The sequence below is a fragment of the Mirounga leonina genome, unplaced genomic scaffold (assembly GCF_011800145.1).
Source record: "Mirounga leonina isolate KUSES-001 unplaced genomic scaffold, KU_Mleo_1.0 Mir_92, whole genome shotgun sequence".
NCBI lineage: Eukaryota > Metazoa > Chordata > Mammalia > Carnivora > Phocidae > Mirounga > Mirounga leonina.
This window is the reverse complement of record NW_023270852.1, coordinates 12,052,822-12,074,876: the sequence shown is the minus strand read 5'-3', so window position 1 is coordinate 12,074,876 and position 22,055 is coordinate 12,052,822. Positions and strand designations below refer to the sequence as shown.

At 37.5% G+C, this 22,055-nt stretch overlaps 1 protein-coding gene and 1 non-coding gene across 2 annotated transcripts in view; one reads left to right on the top strand and one right to left on the bottom strand.

Annotated features, from left to right (window-relative positions):
- The window catches only part of RRM1 (ribonucleotide reductase catalytic subunit M1), a 33,580-nt gene that overhangs the window by 3,050 nt on the left and 8,475 nt on the right, over positions 1-22,055 (top strand). Inside the window, exons 2-14 of the mRNA XM_034994980.1 lie at positions 602-690; positions 2,845-3,022; positions 4,294-4,394; positions 6,593-6,652; positions 7,751-7,790; positions 8,039-8,201; positions 13,424-13,565; positions 14,885-14,968; positions 16,358-16,519; positions 16,851-16,930; positions 17,591-17,792; positions 20,477-20,626; positions 20,835-21,056. Coding sequence (XP_034850871.1) covers positions 602-690; positions 2,845-3,022; positions 4,294-4,394; positions 6,593-6,652; positions 7,751-7,790; positions 8,039-8,201; positions 13,424-13,565; positions 14,885-14,968; positions 16,358-16,519; positions 16,851-16,930; positions 17,591-17,792; positions 20,477-20,626; positions 20,835-21,056 — 1,673 coding nt within the window. The remainder of the gene's footprint in view (positions 1-601; positions 691-2,844; positions 3,023-4,293; positions 4,395-6,592; positions 6,653-7,750; positions 7,791-8,038; positions 8,202-13,423; positions 13,566-14,884; positions 14,969-16,357; positions 16,520-16,850; positions 16,931-17,590; positions 17,793-20,476; positions 20,627-20,834; positions 21,057-22,055) is intronic.
- On the bottom strand, positions 21,463-21,569 carry LOC118004345. The gene has a single exon (XR_004677540.1). It is a non-coding gene; the product is annotated as a U6 spliceosomal RNA (small nuclear RNA).

The window sequence follows — 22,055 nt, the reverse complement described above, 5'->3', positions numbered from 1 at the left end:
GCATGGCTGTGTTTGGGGCATTGCAGTTTAAAATAGGGTGATCGGGGAAGCCTCACTGAGAAGATGACATTGACCAAAGACCTGAAAAAGTATAGATAGTCACAAGGCCAGGGTTGCCAGGGTAGAGGAAGAGAGGGGGGTGGGAAAGCAGGAGTTGAAGTTGGGGAAGGGGCACACAGGACAGGTTGTGTAGGATTCTATGGACTATTATAATGATTTTGACTTCTATTCTGAAGGAGATGTTAAACTACTATTAAGGCTTTTTGAAGGGGATAGTGACATGATTTTGACTAAAGTTTTAAAGACTGATTCTGGCTGCCATGTGGGACAAGGGGAGAAACATCATTTAGGAAGTTATTGCAAGAATCCAACTGATTTATATATTTGTAAGGGAAGAAGGGAAGATGTTGTGTATAGAATCCCTACTCTTTGAAGATATAAAAATAATTTCTTGATGACTCTATTGAGGTCTGAATCTTTTATCTGTGAAATAGCATCTCATGTTGGTCAATTTTAAAAGTTCATGGGTTGATTACCTTTGATTCTTTGACATTGCTATCTTAATGAGTGCTAACATGAATTACATGGTTTGATTCTTCAGATGGTCGCCAAGAGCGCGTTATGTTTGACAAAATTACGTCTCGAATCCAGAAGCTATGTTATGGACTTAATATGGATTTTGTTGATCCTGTAAGTAAATATGGTTTATATGTAAACCTTGCTTCATGTGATTCCTTTTACTAGTCCCTTATCTCTTATCATTCACTTGATAAATATTTTGGTTTGGTATTTTGGTTATGGCCTTGGATATAAAATGTGAATTCATTGCTGAAAACTTACTTTCTAAAACAAAACAAAACGAAACTTATTTTCTAACTTTTGGTCCTGTGAGTTCTTTTCAGAGAATTATCAGAGTGAACAAAGAGGAAAACTTACATTAACATTTCATATTAGAGACTTCCTTGGGTGAATTGTTTTATTCATAAGTGGAAAAGCCTGTAGAAAAGCTTGTTTTGGAGTTGTGGTCATTTGTATAGGAACTAGTTTGAAATTTGCTTTTTTGTTATCTATGTAGAAAGAATACATTTAAGTAATATAAAGTAGATTGCTTCATAAGCAAGTTGTTCTGTTTTTCTCATTATTTTTTATAACTTCCCTACTCTAGACCCTCATCGTCTCTAATCTGGACTGCTGTCTCTAGTGGCCTCTAAAGTGTCTTCCTTTAATCTTGTCCTGTATAGATGCATCTTACACATAGTTTCCAAAATGATCTTCGAAATGGAGTCTCTAAGAACCCTTTTTCCAAACCCATTCATACTGCCCCAGCCTTATTTGGGTATTTTATCTGTACTGCTATGGCACTTGTGCTGGCCTCCTAGCATTAATCACGTGATATGGAAATTAATTATATGTCTCTGTCCTTCCCTAGAATCAAGTGTGGGCTGTGTCTTAACCTTGTGATATCTGCCGTGCTTGGCATGTATGTAATTAGACACTTGATAAATATTGAATTGACCAAAATGTTCAAAAGAAAATAATTTTAAACAACTTTAAAATATGCTTATTATAAATTCCCTTTTATATTTAGGAATATAAATAATATTATAAATAAATATTTAGGAATATAAATAAAATATATTTATATTTTATATTTATTTTTATATTTAGAATTTTAAACAATAATTAGAATAATAGAATGTTAGAATTGGAATGAATCTGAGAGATCATCCTATTTCATCTTCCTGTTTTAGAGATAAGAAAGGTTCAAGGAGAAGGGGAGTGACTTATACAAGTGACTTGTTATTTTATCCTGAGTTCTGATTACTTGCCATGTAGCACCAGAAACTATTCAGAAGATTTCACTACTCTTTTACTGAACATAACTTATCTCTTGGATCTGAGAAGAAAGTGATCAGGAGCTTGGGCTTAGGTATAATATAAGTAGAAGAGATTATAAACTAGTAATACACACACACACACACACACACTTTTTTTGAGGGGGACATGCTTTGGTTACCTGGGAAGTGCATTGATTTTCTATTGAATTAAGGTGTCTTAAAGATTCAGTAAACACTCAAGAATTTGTTTTTCTTAAAAATGTATGGTAATAACTTGTGCATTGTGTGTTTCAAAAAGGAGACCCTCTTACAAAATGGTCTTGCAAACAGCGAAATGCAGTGAGGTCGCATGGGATCCCGTGGAGCAGGAGTCGTAGTAACCGTGGGCAAGTCCCAGTATCCTGAACCTCAGTTTCTCACATAAAGTGGTGATAGTAATAAAACCCATCTCACATGGTGACTGTGAAATGTCAGAGATGATGAAAATCGAGCTACTTTGTAATTTGTGAAGTGCTCAGGGAAGAGTAGTCACTGAATGATTTACACCTTCATCTCCTGTAATGGGAATGATTAAAGTTTGATTCATTTGCTTTCTGATACTTGTCCTTAGGGAGGACTGGGGAAAATGAGTAAGTATGTAGCTCAAACCCTGACCACAGAGGCAGAATTTGAAAGATGAGGAAATACTTATAAAATCACTGGTTTGTTTTCAGCTATTTTCCTGTGAGACCATTACTCTTTATAAAAGCTATACTTGGGTTTTAGTTTGTTTGTTTGGTGACCCCTCTTCATTGCATATGTAGTATGCATTTTCTGGTGGTTCTATTGGTTTATGAGTTCTCATTACTAAGTTTCCCATAGTCCAACATTCTGAAAGATCATTTTTCAGAAAAGGAAGTCTGGTTTTTTTTTTTGATAATAAATTTGATTGTTTTCTTCATTGCTCTTTTAAGGAGGCTAGTGGTTCTTGGGGAAGCTCCAGTAGTTCTTGGTTTTGTTTTAATAGGCTCAGATCACCATGAAAGTAATCCAAGGCTTATACAGTGGGGTCACCACTGTGGAACTAGATACTTTGGCTGCTGAGACAGCTGCGACCTTGACGACTAAGCATCCTGACTATGCCATCCTGGCAGCAAGGATTGCCGTCTCCAACTTGCACAAAGAAACAAAGAAAGTGTTCAGTGGTGAGTCTGGAGGAAAAAGTTAGAATTCTCAGAAAATGTGTAAGACTACTCAAATGAAACCTTAAATGTCAAAAGAAAAGTTACGTCTTATTTTAAAGGTATGCGAGTTAGTGGCATAGAGGGGATTGGAACTTCCTGGTTCTCCATGCTGCTGACCTGCTGCATGAGAGAGTCAGTGGATCCTTTTCTTCACCCTTTTCTCTCTGTCTCTTTAAAGTTTTACTTACTTATTTGACACAGAGAGAGAGAGAGAGAGCACGCACAAGCAGGGGGGCCGGCAGGCAGAGGGGAGAGGAAGAGAAGCAGGCTCCTCTCTGAGCAGGGAGCCCCATGCGGGGTTACATTCCAGGACTCTGGGATCATGACCTGAGCCGAAGGCAGATGCTTAACCACCTGAGCCACCCAGCACCCCACGCCCCCCCGCCTTTTTTTAAAGCCTGTCTTTAGGTGGTTGATGGTGGTGTGGTTGGAAAAACGAGTAATATTTATTGGCATGTTCTGGGTTGAACAAAGTGTCCTTTGTCACCATTAGCAAGCACTTCATTACATCACTCCCATTTTATAGCTCAGGGAATGTGAGCAAAGGAAGGTTAAATAATTTGTTCCGTATGTAACAAGTGATATATGAAAAGTCAACTGGTAGACTGAGATTAGAAATCTTTTGGCTGTCAGTTCCAGATCTTTATGTGGAGCTCAAACATTATATCACCCTCTTCATTAGATTTATTGTAGATATATTAGTTATCCCAAAATTGATCTATAGATTCAAGACAATCCTAATCAAAATGCTGGCATTATGTGTGCATATATAAGTTTTATATGTAAATGCAGAGGGTCACACTCTGTTATGATGTCTTGAAGAAGAGCAAAAAGACAGGGCTTATTATCTGCGTTTATAGGAATGAAATGCTTGGGATGATAGATTATAAATTTATAGTTGAGTTTCTATTCTACTGGGATAAAAAACCATTTGAGAGGAGATAATAATTTCTGTTTTTCTTTATTTTCAACCAATAATTCTCAATGGTTTGGTCATCAGAATCACCAGGGGATCTCTTTCAAATTACGAGAGCCTATGTTTACTTTAACTCTGGAAGATTTTTCCTTAACTGAGGCATTATGTATTTATTCAACATGTATATGGTTATTGAGCACTTTCTGTGCTAGGCAGTGAGGTAGGTTGGCATGAAAAAAGGGTTTTAGACTATTACCGGAGGATTGAATTTGTTGTTAAGTGATTTTGACATATATTTATTTAAAAATTTTTTTAGATGTGATGGAAGATCTCTACAATTATATAAATCCACATAATGGCAGACATTCTCCCATGGTGGCCAAGTCAACACTGGATATTGTTTTGGCCAATAAAGATGTATGTATAATGCTTTTCTGGTGAAAAATTTTTTTATAGATTTTTTTTTGTTTTAAAGCAATAAGCACATTTAAAAGAATTTAAACACTACAAATAGTATAGGTAAAAAGTTATTCTCTCTCCTCTGAATCCTACTTTTCCTTTCTAGAGCAAGAATGTTTTATCATTTTAAAATTTATTTTTCTAGAGCTATTCTATAATATGTATGTGTGTTTGTATATGTGTACATACATATTTTTCCTTTTAGTGATAGTGTACTATGCATACTGTTATTGCTGATACTTTTTTCACCTACAAGTTTATCTTAGAGGTAGTTCTATACCAATATTTATGAATTTACCCTATTCTTTCTAACAGCTGCATGGCCTTCCATTTTATAGATATATTGTCATTGTACGTATATGTAAGAATTGTTAGTGATGAATATTTGTTTTCCTTTTTTTGCTACAGCGAATATCCTTGCATGGTAGGTGCTTTGCTCATAGATGAGTATATCAGTCAGATAAATCCCTTCAGTGGAGTTACTTAGCCAAAGAATATGTGCATTCAAAAATTTTGTTAAAAAAATTTAGTAGACATTGCCAAACTGACTCCCAGCATAAAATCTTGAGAGATCTTGCTCAGCAACTTAAAAATTATCCACTTGTGTTTTAACCCCTTTCTTAACTAGATCCCACAGGAGAGAAAGGGAAGAATGTGTAGGTCTTGCCAGCCCTTTTGTACATGGATTTATTTACCATGGATATCTGGACAGATTAGAAACCAATTTTAACCTTGGGTAATAGGATGATTAGTCACCTGTCTCTCAAAATATGTATCTGATGTTAAAGAGAGAGAAAATTGAGTTGTTTGTGTGTTGTTCGTATGTATAATCTGGAAGACAGATTAAAAACAAAAATAAAGAACAGCAGAAACCTGTATTTGTAAAATAAGTACTAATAAGTATTTCAGTTCCCCATTATCCGCACTAGGGACCTCTCTGCTTTTGGCAACAAAGATGCCCTTTAAAATTTAAGAGAAAAGGAAGGGTTTCGTAGAGATTTTTCTAGGCCTTGGCTGTGAATCATTATGCAGAAACACTGTTAGTATTTTGAAAAATAATACTAACTCCATTTTTTTCTATCCAGAATGATTATTTGTACCTGATTGCTTTTGTTTTCCTCTAAACAGCTTTATAGCCAAGAAAAACTCTGTAACAATGACCATTGTCACACACTAGTTTGTTTAAAACCAGTTAAATTTTTTTTGAAGAGCCTTAGAATTAATGTAATCCTACCTTCTGTCATTGTTATCATATATAGTTATGTAAAGTTTAAAATGGGCTAATTTATTTTATTTTAAGATTTTATGTATTTATTTGTCAGAGAGAGAGAGAGAGAGCACAAGCAGGGGGAGCAGCAGGCAGAGGGAGAGGGAGAAGCAGGCCTCCCACTGAGCGGGGAGCCTGACGCGGGGCTCAATCCCAGGACCCTGGGATCATAACCTGAGCTGAAGGCAGACGCTTAACCAACTGAGCCACCAAGGCGTCCCTAAAATGGGCTAATTTTAAAATAAAAATATGTATTAGTAAATATGTGGTACCAATACCTTTAGATTAACAGGTAGTTTAAAAGCATGTTTGAGGATGATAGGGGCGCCTGGGTGGCTCAGTCGTTAAGTGTCTGCCTTCGGCTCAGGTCATGATCCCAGGGTCCTGGGATTGAGCACCGCATTGGCTCCCTGCTCCGTGGGAAGCCTGCTTCTCCCTATCACACTCCCCCTGCTTGTGTTCCCTCTCTCACTGTGTCTCTCTCTGTCAAATAAATAAACAAAATCTTTAAAAAAAGAAAAAAAGGATGATAATATGGTCCCTCTTGTGCTCATGTTCTTTCCTTTTTTAATTAGAGGTGAACTGTAAAATAACAGGGAAAGTTTGGAAAATCACATTAATATTTTTACTTATATACAGCTTACATTTACATGTTCTCTTCTAGTCTTTTAATATACATGTTTTTAAACCTAATTAAGATATTCAATTGATATATTGTTTTATTTTCCTTAATGTTAGATATAAATTTCTAGTCTACAGTACTTAGTGTTATCTCTTTTGTATCCTGTGTCAGTTTTAGTTCTGGAGTCAGGGCTAAAAGATATCAGATTTTGTGAAAATAAGTCTAATTATCTTAATTGTAGGTTTTTTTCCCTTTAACCTCTTTCAGCGCCTGAACTCTGCCATTATCTATGACCGAGATTTTTCTTACAACTACTTTGGATTTAAGGTAAATAATGGGCTTTAATAAGTGGGAATTCCTCCTTAAATCAGGATATACAGGTTTTTTGTTTATGTTTTAATGATATGATTATAAAGGCAGTAAGTTTTGGGAGTCGGGATGGACCTGGGGTGGGGATTAGGTTAGGGTGGTGGTGGTTGTTTGAATTAAGGAAAGATAGCTTATCCATTTGCAGTTTTTGAATTTTCCAAATGCTACCCGTGGATTACTTGAGGAATTATATAGATACTTTGCTAGAATTATTCCATATTATTCTATTTATATAACAACTATTTATTGAATTCCTACTATGTGCAAAGTGCTTTTTTAGGTACTTTTGTGTTGATAAACAGTATTGTGTAGTGGTTGAGAACATGAGTGTTGTTGTCAGACCGTCTGAGTTCAGGTCTCTGCTCTATTTCTTATTAGCAAGTTACTTAATCTCTCTGCTTCGGTTTCCTCATCTTTAGGATGGGGATAATAATAAAATTTCAACAATAAATTCTCTTGAGAATTAAATGAGTGAGTGTGTGTGTGTGTGTCTGTGTTGCTTACATCAGTGCCTAGCCTTAGAATAGCACTTCATAAGTGTTAACCATAAAGATGATGATGATGATGAATACCACAACTTCTGCAATTAACATTATACATATTAATACAGAGCTGGCTTTTTCCAGGAATTTTCATGTAGTCTTTTCCAAAACAAACAGCCAACTGATAATGTTCCAGATTGAAGCCAGTAAGAGTAAATATGCTATTCCTTTCATTTAAAATCATATAAAAACTGAGAATATTTAAATAGATGCCTTGGGGCGCCTGGGTGGCTCAGTCGGTTAAGTGTCTGCCTTCAGGCTCAGGTCATGATCCCAGAGTCCTGGGATCAAGCCCAGCGTCCGGGCTTCCTGCTCAGTGGGGAGCCTGCTTCTCACTCTCCCTCTGTCCCTTACCTCCCTGCTCTGTCTGGTTCTCTTGCGCACGCGCACTCTGTCTCTCTCTCTCAAATAAAATCTTAAAAAAAAAAATAGATTGCCTTATTGTGAAAGATATATCCATTGTGTCTTTAAAAACTGTGCTCTGGAAGTGTTTTGGTTGCTTTGGTTTTTCTAGACGCTGGAGCGATCCTATTTGTTGAAGATCAATGGGAAAGGTGAGAAATGAACATGTTTGTTTTATTTTCTATTCATTATATTGAATATAGAGCTCTGAGCTATTAGCCTTAACATTTCTATTTAAACACTAACATTTTTAACTTTAGGTTTGGCTTTTGAATAATTGTTGGCGCTTATTGGTAGAAGTTTTTTATATTGTCTTTTGGTGTTCCTTTTTGACTCAGGTACATGTCTCAGCCTAGTCTTTCTGACATGTCCCATCATTTGAAACTCCTTTTGTTTTTAGTGGCAGAAAGACCACAACATATGTTGATGAGGGTGTCTGTGGGGATTCACGCAGAAGATATCGATGCTGCTATTGAAACATACAACCTTCTTTCTGAGAAGTGGTTTACCCATGCCTCTCCCACTCTCTTCAATGCTGGTACCAACCGCCCACAGCTTTCTAGGTATGTGTCATCTCCAGTCGTTTTTAATGTTCTGAAATGTTTTTTTTTTTTTTAAAGATTTTATTTATTTGACAGAGAGAGACACAGCGAGAGAGGGAACACAAGCAGGGGGAGTGAGAGAGGGAGAAGCAGGCTTCCCGCGGAGCAGGGAGCCCGATGCGGGGCTCGATCCCAGGACCCTGGGATCATGACCCGAGCCGAAGGCAGACGCTTAACGACTGAGCCACCCAGGCGCCCCTGAAATGGTTTTGATTAGGGAAATAAACCTTGACCTGAAGAAACAAGGCAGTTAATCACATAAAAATTAATTTAATGAACATTGAATCACTCCTGCTCTGATTAAATGAGATTTGTGTCCTGGAAAGCTCTGCTGCAGTGTGGTAAATGAATTGGAGAAACAAATGCTGATAATGAAATTTTTAAGTTGACTGTGATGATGTTTGCACAACTCTCTGAATATACTAAAAGCCATTCATTATACACTTTAAATGGAGAACTGTATGGTATGTGAATTACATCTTAACATTGTTTTAAAAACAAATGCCAAAAACTAATTATGGGACTCTTAATAGTCTATACAAGAGATTGTGGTAGTTTGGATTAGGGAAGTGAAGTAGAGATTGAGAGAGTAGACAGATTCAGGAGCTATTTAGGAGGTAAAATTGACAGAATTTGGTGATGTTTTGGATGTGGGTCAAGGTACGTTCCTGAGTTTATGGGTAGAGTAACAGGATTAATGGTGATGCCATTTTCTGAGAAAAGGAACAGTGAAACAGAATCCAGTATTATGTTAAAAAAAAAACACCCCTTAGCAACATTAGTGTATCCAGGAATTCAAGGATACGCTACATAAAAAACTGCATTAATGTAATCCATTGCACTAACATATTATACCATCAAATACTCTTTCATAATAAAACAAATTTAACAAAATAGATACAGAAAATAACTTTCTTAATTTGGTAAGAGATATCCACTAAAAACTTAGATCTCTGTCACCTCTGTTTTCCGCATTGTAGTGGAGGCTTGAGCCGGCATTATAAGATAAGAAAAAAACGGATTGTAAATGAGGGAACAAAACTTGTAGTGATTCACAGATAGTATGGTTTTTACATAGGAAATTCAAGAGCATCTACACATAAATTATCAGAATTAAAAAGAGATTTCAGCAAAGTATCTGGATATAATTTCAATACGAATAAAGGGAGTATCTCTAGCTGTTAGAAGATTTAAGTTTTAAAATATATCATTTATAATACTGGAAGGTACCCAGGAATAAATCTAATAAAAGATGTGGAAGACTTTTAAGGAGAAAATTCTAAAACAGGACATTAAAAAACATTTAAGGACATTAAAAAACAAATGGAGAGTGATTTTATATCATAAATGGATTTGATATTATAAAGATGTCAGTTTTTCCTAAGTTAACTTATGGATCCAGTCAAAATGTCAATATGCTCATTCCAAAATTATTGCAGAAGAGCAAAAGGCTAAGAAAAATTTACTAGGCTTTTCAAGATACCAGTTCTAATCCTTGGAACCTGTAAATGTTAATTTATAAGGAAAAATGGTCTTTGAAAGTATGATTAAAAAGGATCTCGACATAGGGAGGTTAGCCTGAATTATCCAGGTGGGCCCTAAATCCAGTCAGAAGTACCCTTAGAGAGGCTGAGGGAGTAAGGTACATACAGAAGAGAAGAGGCAAGGTAAAGATGGAGGCAGAAATGGGAGTGATGTGGCTACAAGCAGAGGAGCCACTAGAGGCTGGAAGAGGCAGGGATCTGTTTTCCCCTAGAGCCTCTGGAGGGAGTGTTCTTGATTCTGGCCCAGTGGAACTTACATTGAACTTCTGGCTCTGGAATTATGAGAGAATAAGTTTCTGTTTTAAGCCATCAGGTTGGTGGTAATGTGTTAGGGCAGCCACAGGAAACTAACATAAATTGCAATAGCAAGTTTTGAAGAGTAAGTCCTACCAGGTTTCAAGACTACCGTAATGCCATGGTAATTAAGACAGTGTGGTATTTACTCTGAGATAAACAAATAAACCGGTGGAGTATAACAGAGAGCCCAGAAAGAGATTGAGGCTTATATGGGAAGGTGTCGTTGCAGTTCGTCTGGGGGAAACGGTGCTAGGGAAGTTGGTTATCTTATGGGGAGGAAAGGTAATTAGATTTCCCTTTTTCATTCCATATAGAGAAATATGTTCAAGAAAGAAATTTTATTTATTTATTTATTTTAAAGATTTTATTTATTTATTTGACAGAGAGTGAGCTGGCGAGAGCAGGAACACAAGCAGGGGGAGTGGGAGAGGGAGAAGCAGGCCTCCCGTCAAGCAGGGAGCCTGACGTGGGGCTTGATCCCAGGACCCTGGGATCATGACCTGAGCTGAAGGCAGACGCTTAACGACTGAGCCACCCAGGTGCCCCCAAGAAAAATATTTAAATATGAAAGTAAAATCTTTTAGAAGAGCATTAGAGAAAATAGATAAATGTCTATTTTTCTCCCTACTTTTTACTATGAATTTCAAATATTCAGAAAAGCTTAGGGGCGCCTGGGTGGCTCAGTCCTTAAGCGTCTGCCTTCGGCTCAGGTCATGATGGGGATCGAGCCCCGTGTCGGGCTCCCTGCTCCGCGGGAGACCTGCTTCTCCCTCTCCCACTCCCCCTGCTTGTGTTCCCTCTCTCGCTGTCTCTCTGTCAAATAAATAAATAAAATCTTAATTAAAAAAAAGAAAAAGAAAAGCTTAAAGATAGTGAATGCCCATACACTTACTTACCTCTGTCTAGATAAAAATATTACTACCATTTTGCCATATATATATATACACACATATATTTTTTTATCTTTAAAATTAAAGATATTTTTTTATCTTTAAAATTAAAAAAAATTCTTTTGTCTGAGTCATTTGAAAGTGAACTGTAGACATCATGACTCTTAATACTTCAACTTATACCTTTTTTTTTTTTTTAAGATTTTATTTATTTGATAAAGAGAGACACAGCGAGAGAGGGAACACAAGCAGGGGGAGTGGGAGAAGGAGAAGCAGACTCCCTGCTCTCAGAGAGCCCGATGCGGGGCTCGATCCCAGGACCCTGGGATCATGACCTGAGCTGAAGGCAGACGCTTAACGACTGAGCCACCCAGGAGCCCCTCAACCTACATCCTAATAGGAGAATATGTATGATCTCAGAGTGGTAAAGGATTTCTTAAAATAGTCATAATAGACAAAACAACATTAAGGGAAAATTGATTACATTAAAATTAAAAACTCCTGTGAACCAAAAACGAAGTGGAAAAACAAGTTCCAGACTGAGAGAAGATATTGACAGTGTATATTAACTGTCAAGGGATTGTGTCAAGACACAAAACTAAATAGGAACATGGGCAAAGGATATAAAAAATAATTCACAGAAGAAACTTGACTGGCGAATAAACATAAGAGTTTAGTAATTAGGAAAATGAAAGTTAACATAATGAGATATTTCATACCTATCAGACTGATAAAAATTAAAAGGCTGATAATACCAAGTGTGGCTAAGAATGTAGAACACAGGGAACTCATACGTTGCTAGGTGAGTATACTTATCCATCCACTTCGGAGAATCTTTAGTAAAGTGGAACATACGTGTATCTTTTGACCCAGGAATTCCCCTCCTGGGTTTATATTCTATAGAAATCCTTCAACCTAAGCACCAGGAGATATGTTTAAGAATTTCCACAGCAACATTGTTTAGAATACCAAACAAATTGGAAATAACCCAAATGTCCATCCACAGGCAAATGGACAAATATATTGGCATATTCATACAGTGGAACAATTTGTAGCAATCAGAGTGACATGTATCAGTAGGAAAGAATCTCTAACACAATATTAAGTTAAAAGCAAGTTGTAGATGGGGCGCCTGGGTGGCTCAGTTGGTTAAGCGACTGCCTTTGGCTCAGGTCATGATCCTGGAGTCCCTGGATCGAGTCCCGCATCGGGCTCCCTGCTCGGCAGGGAGTCTGCTTCTCCCTCTGACCCTCCCCCCTCTCATGTACTCGCTCTTTCTCATTCTCTCTCTCTCAAATAAATAAAATCTTTAAAAAAAAAAAAAAAAAGCAAGTTGTAGAAGGATAAATAAATATGTAACCAGAAATTTAAAAATGATAAATGCCAGAAGAAGGTAGAAATGCATGGATATGGTATGGGATTGTAATTACACTATAGCTGTAGTGTAGATATAAGTAGATGATAAGTACAAAGTATATGTCATATTCTCTGTATCTTTCTCAATGTTGGCATATTTAATAGAAAAAGTTAATGGATAGAATCTGTTTGAGTGGATATATATTCAAGGTAGTGAAGGGATCATTGGTAGAGTAAGTAAGGTTCCTGAGGTGGGGAGGAGGATGAGATCCAAATCACAAATTGTGGTGGGGGGGTGTCTTCAAAAAGGCTGTAAAGGAGCTAAATTTTGGAGGGCCTATCAAAGAATTGGTTGACATTGGATAGATGTTTCTTATTTCATAAATGTTTAATTTTACTTGGCTTACTAATAGGTTGGGAAGACCTATTAGTTATGTATGCTTAGGAATTTGCATGAGAAAATAGGATAAAGCACATCTGCAGTCTGATGAACACATAAATTAATATTTTAGACTTTATTATAAGACTTCCTTCTAGGGGCACCTGGGTGGCTCAGTCGTTAAGCGTCTGCCTTCGGCTCAGGTCATGATCCCAGGGTCCTGGGATTGAGCCCCGCATCAGGCTCCCTGCTCGGCAGGAAGCCTGCTTCTCCCTCTTCCCCTGCTTGTGTTCCCTGTCTCACTGTGTCTCTCTCTGTCAAATAAATAAATAAAAATCTTAGAAAAAAAAAAAAGACTTCCTTCTAGGCCTAGCGTCTAGGATAGGCAGGAGGTGTTTTTAAAATAATACGATTTGCACGTTCTGCATGGAGCACTGGGTGTTATACACAAACAATGAATCATGGAACACTACATCAAAAACTAATGATGTAATGTATGGTGATTAACATAACAATAAAAAATTTTAAAAAATACGATTTGTTGATGTGTCTTGTGTCATGTCCAGTAGAAGGTTTTTTTCCTTAAAATACCTAGGAGTTTTTTAAACTTCAAATCTTTTATTTGCCCAACTTACTGTTTGGGGGGTGTATAGTCAATTTTGTTTCTCTGCTTTGTTTCATTTCCTTGCTGAGTTGTGACTTTTTCTTCCCCCATAGCTGTTTCCTTCTGAGCATGAAAGATGATAGTATTGAAGGCATTTATGACACTCTGAAGCAGTGTGCATTGATTTCCAAGTCTGCTGGGGGAATTGGTGTTGCTGTGAGTTGTATTCGAGCTACTGGCAGCTACATTGCTGGGGTAAGCTTCTTTTTTATGACTAAAAAATTGTAGGCTACAGGGATTCAGGTTGAGAGGGCATATGCTGGGGCTTGGGAGACCTGGGTCTCTGATAAGTGCTGGCTAGTCATACATGACTTCGAGTGAGTCATTTCACTACTTCTAGCTTCTGGTTTAGATTAGATGATCTGTAGGATTTTTTTAGCTCAGATTTTGGAATTCAGATTTATCTTAGCAATACTAATAGCAGCTATCATTTATTGATTGCTTACTATATGCTAAGTCTGTTATAAAAGCTTTACCTGAGTTCTCATTTAATCCTTGCTACAACCATAGAAGGTGGGTACCATTACACATAGTAGGAACTTCACTCCTTACAATAACTTTGTGAGTATAGGCAATATCGGCTTCATTTTACAAGTGAGGAAACTGAGGCATAGAAAATTAAGTTACTTCCAGAGATCACTTAATATGTGGTAGAGCCAGGGTTCATGCTTTAAACATTGGCACCTTATGATGTAAGTTTAGCCCTTTGCTAGTTCACTATTCATTGGGGGTCAAGATAAGGATGTTGGGTAAGACCTAGATTTAAATTCTATCTCTACTACTTACCAGTAATGCAGCCTAGCGTAAGTTATTTTACATCTCTCAGTTTGTTTCCTCACCTGTAATGTGAAGAAAATATCTAACCCTATCAAATAAAGTTAGAGTCTAGAAGGAAATTATTCCATTATGTAGTGTTTTGGAGCACTTACACATAATAGTAGGGTGAGCTATTGTTCACTTATTTTTCTAGACGTTTAAAGGCTTGCTTTGGAGTTAGAAGGATTATTTTTAAAATTTGATGAGGTATCTTCTAGTTTTAGGAGTCTATATTTTCTTACTTTCATTCTAGGATCCATTTATTGTTGAGAATCTCCATTTATCTTTATTGTCTTTATTTATCCGTTGTATATAATTCTTACTGTTAAGTTGCCTTGAATTCTTTTGGGAAAAAGACACTGTAGTAGTGTTTTTACTACCCAAAGTAGATCTATATAATGTCCATCAGAGGGTATGGAATTTGAATTTAGCTACCCTGATTTCAGATTCTTTTGACTTGTAATGTTGTATCTCACTGTAAATTAGAGATGTAACAACAACATTACAGCAATAAGAGAAAAACAACATTTTGTTCATTTTATATTGGGTATTCTGTTTTCAAAGCAAAGGGAGAGATGGAGAGCAGATAAGACTTTATATAGACTGGGAGAGAGTAACTTGTTGAGCCATTTTGTTCTTTTCCTTGCTTAGTCCCACTTTTCTCCTCCAGATGCCTTTATTCTTGGTCTCTCTTTCAGACTAATGGCAATTCTAATGGCCTTGTACCAATGCTGAGAGTGTATAACAACACAGCTCGATATGTGGATCAAGGTGGAAACAAGGTATGTTCTGTTACTCGAAAGTCCTGGAAATCAGAACTAAAAATCTTTAGGGCGCCTGGGTAGCTCAGTTGGTTAAGCGGCTGCCTTCGGCTTAGGTCATGATCCCAGGGTCCTGGGATCGAGTCCCGCATCGGGCTCCCTGCTCAGCAGGGAGCCTGCTTCTCCCTCTGACCCTCCCCCCCTCATGCTCTCTCTCTATCTCATTCTCTCAAATAAATAAATAAAATCTTTAAAAAAAAAAAATCATAACCATGTATGCTTCAAATAAGATGATTTACTGTATATATATTTCTAACTACATTCCTAATATACTGTATATATTTCTAATCCTTTTTTTCACTTTTAAAATCAATTTAATGAGGTATAATTTACTTACTTTAAATGTATACACACTTTAAGTGTACAGTTTGATGGATTTTGACAAATATATATACTTGTCACTACACCAATCAAGATACAGAACATTTCCCATTACCCCAAAATGTTTATGCAGGCACCTTTGATTAATGACCCCATCACCCCCATGCATACAGACTTTTCCCCTGGCTCCAGGCAGCCAATGGTCTAGTCAGCTTGCTTTTATTTATTTATTTATTTATTTTATATTTTTTATTTTTTAAGTAGGCTCCACACCCTGTATGGGGCTTGAATTCATGACTCTGAGGATCAAGAGTCACATGCTGTACCCACTGAGCCAGCCAGGCTCCCCCTAGGCAGCTTCTTTATGTGACAGCTTATTGGCAAAGAATTTCTAAAGTTGTGACTTAATATTAATACCTAACCTTGAAAAGGGGTTGTAATAGTCTTGTAGCTTTTTCTTTAAAAAACAAAAACAAAACTCTGCCTATTTCACAGAGGGAGAAGTAAAGTTGAGAGGATTGGATTGTTTACCCAGTGTTAACAGCAAGATAGTTGCAATTTGAGCTTGCCTTGAACAGATAAGTAGGCACACTAATCAACTGTTAGTTTATGGATTTCCCTTGATGAACTTTAAAAACGATCTGTGGAGACCTTGATAAGACATCACTTTTTTGATCTTTAATAAGAGCACAACTTATTGTCAAAGATAAAGTGATTTCCTGTGGGCTTTGTATACCTGTCCTATAAGGTCAAGTGAGTTGTATGGCATCTGAAAGGAAGCTCCATCTGCAGTTCATTGTGTCACTTTGGACTAGTGATTTCATCTTGTTCTTATCAATTGCTCTTTTTTACTCCTAGAATTGTAAGGACAATATTACTACTTATATTTGTAGTACCTTTATTTGTATTATCTCATTTATTTCCTTAATTGTGAAGATCAAAGGTGATATTATAAAATTGCTTTGGAAAATATGAAGTTTTTTTGTTTCATTCTGATTCTGAAAAGAATGATGGTTTACTTGCCTTTAGCGACCTGGGGCATTTGCTATTTACCTGGAGCCTTGGCATTTAGACATTTTTGAGTTTCTGGATTTAAAGAAGAACACAGGAAAGGAAGAACAGCGTGCTAGGGACCTTTTCTTTGCCCTTTGGATTCCAGATCTCTTCATGAAACGAGTGGAGACTAATCAGGTGAGAAAGAGGTACCTGTTGATAAGAACAAATCATGGTTAGGAAGAGCCCACCTATGTGTTATGCTATGGAAGGCATTTTAAGCAATTTAAGAGATGCCATTCCTGCCCTTTTGGGTTTTTATTCTCTAAAGCAGATTCTATCTGACCTAAATGCTTAAAGGTCATGTATAAACAGGCAGAACTAGATGTTTGAGCCTGAGCCCAAAATGGTTATTTCTACAGCAGATTTCCAAGAGAGTCTATGGAAGCCACCCTATCCCTTGCCATGTTCCTAATGGAGTATGTGCGGTTGGTTATTTCAAGTCTCTTATGGGTTCTTCCCTTTATAGGACTGGTCCTTGTTGTGTCCAAATGAATGTCCTGGTCTGGATGAGGTTTGGGGAGAGGAATTTGAGAAGCTATATGAAAGGTATGGGAAAAATATGAAGTAATAATTTTTAATCATGTGTTTCTTTTATTTGGGGGATTCAAATTTCAAAACGTCATCCTAGCCAGTTTCTAGGAATCTTCAGAAACATCCGGGAGAGAATGTGATTAATAATTTTATTTTGGTCAGATTTGCTACCCAAATCTTCACCAAAATTTGGTTTCTATCTTCTTTCTTTAAAATTTTGTGACTTATAAAGAGGTGCTTTGGTTTTTAATTGATACTTATAAAAATTAAGGTAAAGGGTTATTATTTTGCTTTGTCTCACAGTACATTTGATTTAAAAAGTTATGCTTTATATTGCCCACAGAAATCAAGAACAGCTAGAACACATGTCACTAGTTCATTAAATAATAGCACAGTAGATTTGACTACTTTAGGTGTTATTCCTATTCCTTATGAAGGGTATTGTTGATTTAGTGGGATTTGGGTATATTCTAATGGGTCCAGAGCTGCCTGATTTTCCTTTGTCTCTCTAGCCACAGTAAAATGAATATCCTATTCCTTTTGTTCCCCTTCTGTCTTAGCAAAACATAGTAAACATTTAAGAATTTTCATAATTTTATATTTTAGTGTCTTCAAGTTGTCTGCAATAAAGATTTTCTTAGGGAATATTAAAATAATATTAGCTTTGCCTTTCAGTTATGAGAAACAGGGTCGTGTCCGCAAAGTTGTAAAAGCTCAGCAGCTTTGGTATGCCATCATTGAGTCTCAGACAGAGACAGGTACCCCGTACATGCTCTACAAAGATTCCTGTAATCGGAAGAGCAACCAGCAGAACCTGGGAACGATCAAATGCAGCAACCTGTGCACAGAAATAGTAGAGTATACCAGCAAAGATGAGGTAGGTAGACAAACTTCTGCCCAGAGTCCTGAGAGAAGAATCTTAGGCAGTTAATTTGTGAATCCCTCACTTGATTTCACTTGAGATAGGGGAAGGGAGTTTTCATAGTTTGCTATAAGTAGAAGGGCACTAAAATAGAGATGACAAAGAAAGGAACAGATGTAATCTGTGCCCTTAAATATCTTATAGTCTAAGCCATGTAGGAAAGACTCACTTTTTTTCTTACACACACATTGTTGTAATAATCTTTTCTCGGTGTTCAGTTATGGTGGTTTAGGACAAACACAAGAATGTGTCAGGATGCTCATTCAGTTTAAAGTATGTAAGCAGGTAGAGAGTCCTTTCAGTGAATGGTGAGACAAAATTCTAATGTCAAATCTTTAAGGCGATTCATAGAAGAGGCGAGGCTAGAGATGGGACACAGATTTGATGTAAAAAAAAAAAAAGTTTATCGAAAAGCTTTCCATTTGGGAAGAACAGCCTGTCAGACAGATCAGAGACAGGAATAGGTTTTGTGCAGAGAGTTTCAAATAAGTTTGTTCTGATGGAGCAAATACATTATGGTTTGGTATATGGAGAGATGGCTGTGGCTGGGGGAGGGGAGATAGTAGGTGAAATGTCTCGCATGTCACAGAGTAGGAAGCCCTTGTAGGTTCCTGAAAGGAAAATAGCGTCAAAATGCTAGGATGAGAAGGATAGTTCTTGCTTCTGGTAATAGAGTGTCTTGGTGTGAGAGGAGGTTGGAGGTTAGCTTATGGAGATTATTGCAGTGGTTGGATGACAGGCTGCTTGGATGTTGGATGTAAACTATGGAAATGAGGAAGGAGCAGATCCCATATGCTAGGACCTAACACACATGACAAATGAAAAGTTGGGAAGAAAATGGTAAGTGAATTAAACATACTGCTAAGGTTGTGGTTTAATTCAGCCAGAGTTACTGAGCACCAGCTATGTGCAAGACACTGTACCAAGTGCTCTGGAATGTAAATGATTATAGCTCAGGCCCTGCCCTTTGGAAACATATAATTCACTGTTGGAGAAAATTGGCACGTACTGTACTCAAGTAACTATTGTACAAAATAGATTATGCTACAGAGACTACAATGACCCTTCTTAAAACAAAAATCAGATCATATCTTTCCTCCACTCAACACTCCTCTTTGACTTTCCAACCCATCCAGAGTTTGTTCATTTTTTAAAAATTGAAATACAATTCTCATATCATAAAATTCACCCTTCTAAGTGTACATTTCAGTGTTTTTTAGTATATCCACAAGGTTGTGTAACTGTCACCAGTATCTAAGTCTAGAACACTTTTCATCAACCCAGAAAGAACCCTTGTACCCATTAGCAGTCACTCGCTATTACCCTCTTCCCCCAGCCCCTGGCAACTACTAATCTATTTTCTGCCTCTGGATTTGCCTCTTGTGAACATTTTCTATAAACAGAATCTCTTGTGTCAGGTCTCTTGTGTCAGGTTCTTTCACTTAACATGTTTTCAAGGCTTATCTGTGTTGTAGTATGTATCAGTACTTCATTCATTTCCATCCAGAATTCTTACAGTGCCCTGTGGGTTCATGCACAACTGAGTATGCCCATCTCATCTCCTGTTACTTTCCCCCTTGCTCACTGTGCTCCAGCCCTACTAATTTCCAAGTATATCAAGCACATTCCCTCTTCAGGATTTTTGCCTTTTACTTTGAATGTTAAAATGCTCTCCTCCACCAGATAGCCACGTGGCTTGCGGTCTACCCTTTTCAGTTCTTTGTTCGTATGTCTCATTCTCAGTGAGATCTTCCTTGACAACTCTATTTAAAAATGGCATTCCTTCTGTCCTTATTCCTAGAAACCTTTTGTCTTTTCCTGCCTTATTTTTCTCCCTAGCATTTATCAGACTTATGCAATCTGAGCTATGCTTTAAAACTGGGTACTTAGGCAATGTGTAGAATTGAGTTAGATATGAAGGGCATGAGGGAGTCTAGGTGAGAGGAGTTGAGATTTTGGGTTAAGATAGTCCAAAATGGAAAAGGAAGTGTATTCATTCAGCATTAGTAAGCATTTATTATGTACCAGATGTGGTACTAGTACTAAAAATACAAGGTTAAATAAGATATGTTTCTTTCCTGAAAAAGCTTACCACCTAGTGTAGTGTAGTGGAAAATCACCTGAAGAGCTTTTGCAAAATTCACAAATTTGATACCCTATTGTTAGGAACTTATCAGAATCTCAGTAAGAGTAAGGTGGGAATGTGTAATTTGGAAGAGCTTTCTGCAGTGATGGAAATGTATCTGGTGGCTGTTGAGCACATGAAATATGACTAGTGCCACTGAGAAACTGAATTTTTAATTTTACTTAAATAGCTACATGTGGCTAGTGGCTACTGTACTGGACAGCACACATCTACTGACTGAGACAGATACACATACGAAATTAGAGCACGATGGGAGGTCTGTCTGGTAGTAGAGCCATGGACTATGGAACACAGATTCTCTGTCTTACCTGTTTCACTGGTGCATGTTACAACTCACACGTGGATAGGTATTGGGATTTAGAAATGAACGGTGAAGAGGGAGAAGATAAAGATACAAATTTTATAGTGTTAGAGGCTTACATGGTGTCGTCATTGACACAGGGGGAAGAAATAAAAATTGTGTGATTCTTGACTCTTTTTCTTTGCATTCCAGGTTGCAGTCTGTAACTTGGCTTCCCTGGCCCTGAATATGTATGTCACATCAGAACACACATATGACTTTAAGAAGCTGGCTGAAGTCACCAAAGTCATTGTCCGAAACTTGAATAAAATTATTGATATTAACTACTACCCTGTCCCAGAGGTATGAATAGAGGTCTCTGCTTATTGGTAATTCTTGAAATCCAAGTTGGAGGGAGCATATCATGATCTGCCAGTCATCATTTAAACGGCTGTCATTGGAATGGTGTGAGAAAACAGAGATAAAAAAAAGAGCATGTATCATTTGGTGCAGAGTGTTGCCTTTTCTGTTCAGTAATGTCTCCTTCTTCTCTAAATCTGTTGGCACAAAGGCATGCTTATCAAATAAACTCCATCGCCCCATTGGAATCGGGGTACAAGGTCTGGCAGATGCTTTTATTCTGATGAGGTATCCTTTTGAGAGTCCAGAAGCCCAGCTACTGAATAAGCAGATCTTTGAAACCATTTATTATGGAGCCTTGGAAGCCAGCTGTGACCTGGCCAAGGAGCATGGCCCATATGAAACCTATGAGGGCTCTCCAGTCAGCAGAGGAGTAAGTATATGGATGAAATTTCTTTTTGCCTCTAAGTTCTTACAGTAGGCTGAATGGTAGCCTACAAAAAGATGTGTTCACATCCTAATCCCTGGACCTATGAGTGTTAACTTTTTGGATTTCAAAAGGGTCTTTGCAGATGTAATTAAGGATTTTGAAATGAGATTATCCTGGATTACCCAGGTGGGCCCTAAATCCAGTGACAATAGTTCTTACAAGAGACAGAGAAGAGGAGGAGGCAGAAGTCAGAGTAATGCATCCACAACCCAAGAATGCTGATAGCCACTAGAAGCTGGAAGAGGCAAAGAACAGAATCTCCTCCAGAGCCTCTGAAGGGAGCAGAGTCCTCCCAACATGTTCATTTTGGGCTTCTGGCTTCCAGAACTATGAGAATAAAATTTTTTTTTTAAATATGGAACGCTTCATGAATTTCCGTGTCATCCTTGCACAGGGGCCAGGCTAATCTTCTCTGTATCATTTCAATTTTAGTATATATGCTGCCGAAGTGAGCACAGATTTTTATTTTAAGCCACCAAATTTATGGTAATTTGTTATACCAGCCATAGGAAACTATACTCTGTTTTAATGTTTTTTTTTTAAGATTTTATTTTATTTTTTAGATTTTTTATTTATTTGAGAGAGAGAGAACAAGCTGGGGGGAGGGGCAGAGGGAGCAGGAGAAGCAGACTCCTCGCTGAGCAGGGAGCCCCACGTGGCGCTTGATCCCAGGACCCCAGGATCACAACCTGAGCTGAAGGCAGACAGTTAACCAGCTGAGCCCCAGGCACCCCAAGATTTTATTTTTGAGTAATCTCTACACCCAACAAAGGATTTGAATTTATAACCTTAAGATCAAGAGTCTCATGTTCCACTGACTGAGCCAGCCAGATGCCCCTTTATTTTAATGTTTTGTATGGAACTAGTCATTGGTAAAAGCGACTTAAGAAGAATTCTATCTGTATTAGTTTTCTTTTGCTAGATTTAGTAGATAAAAACAAC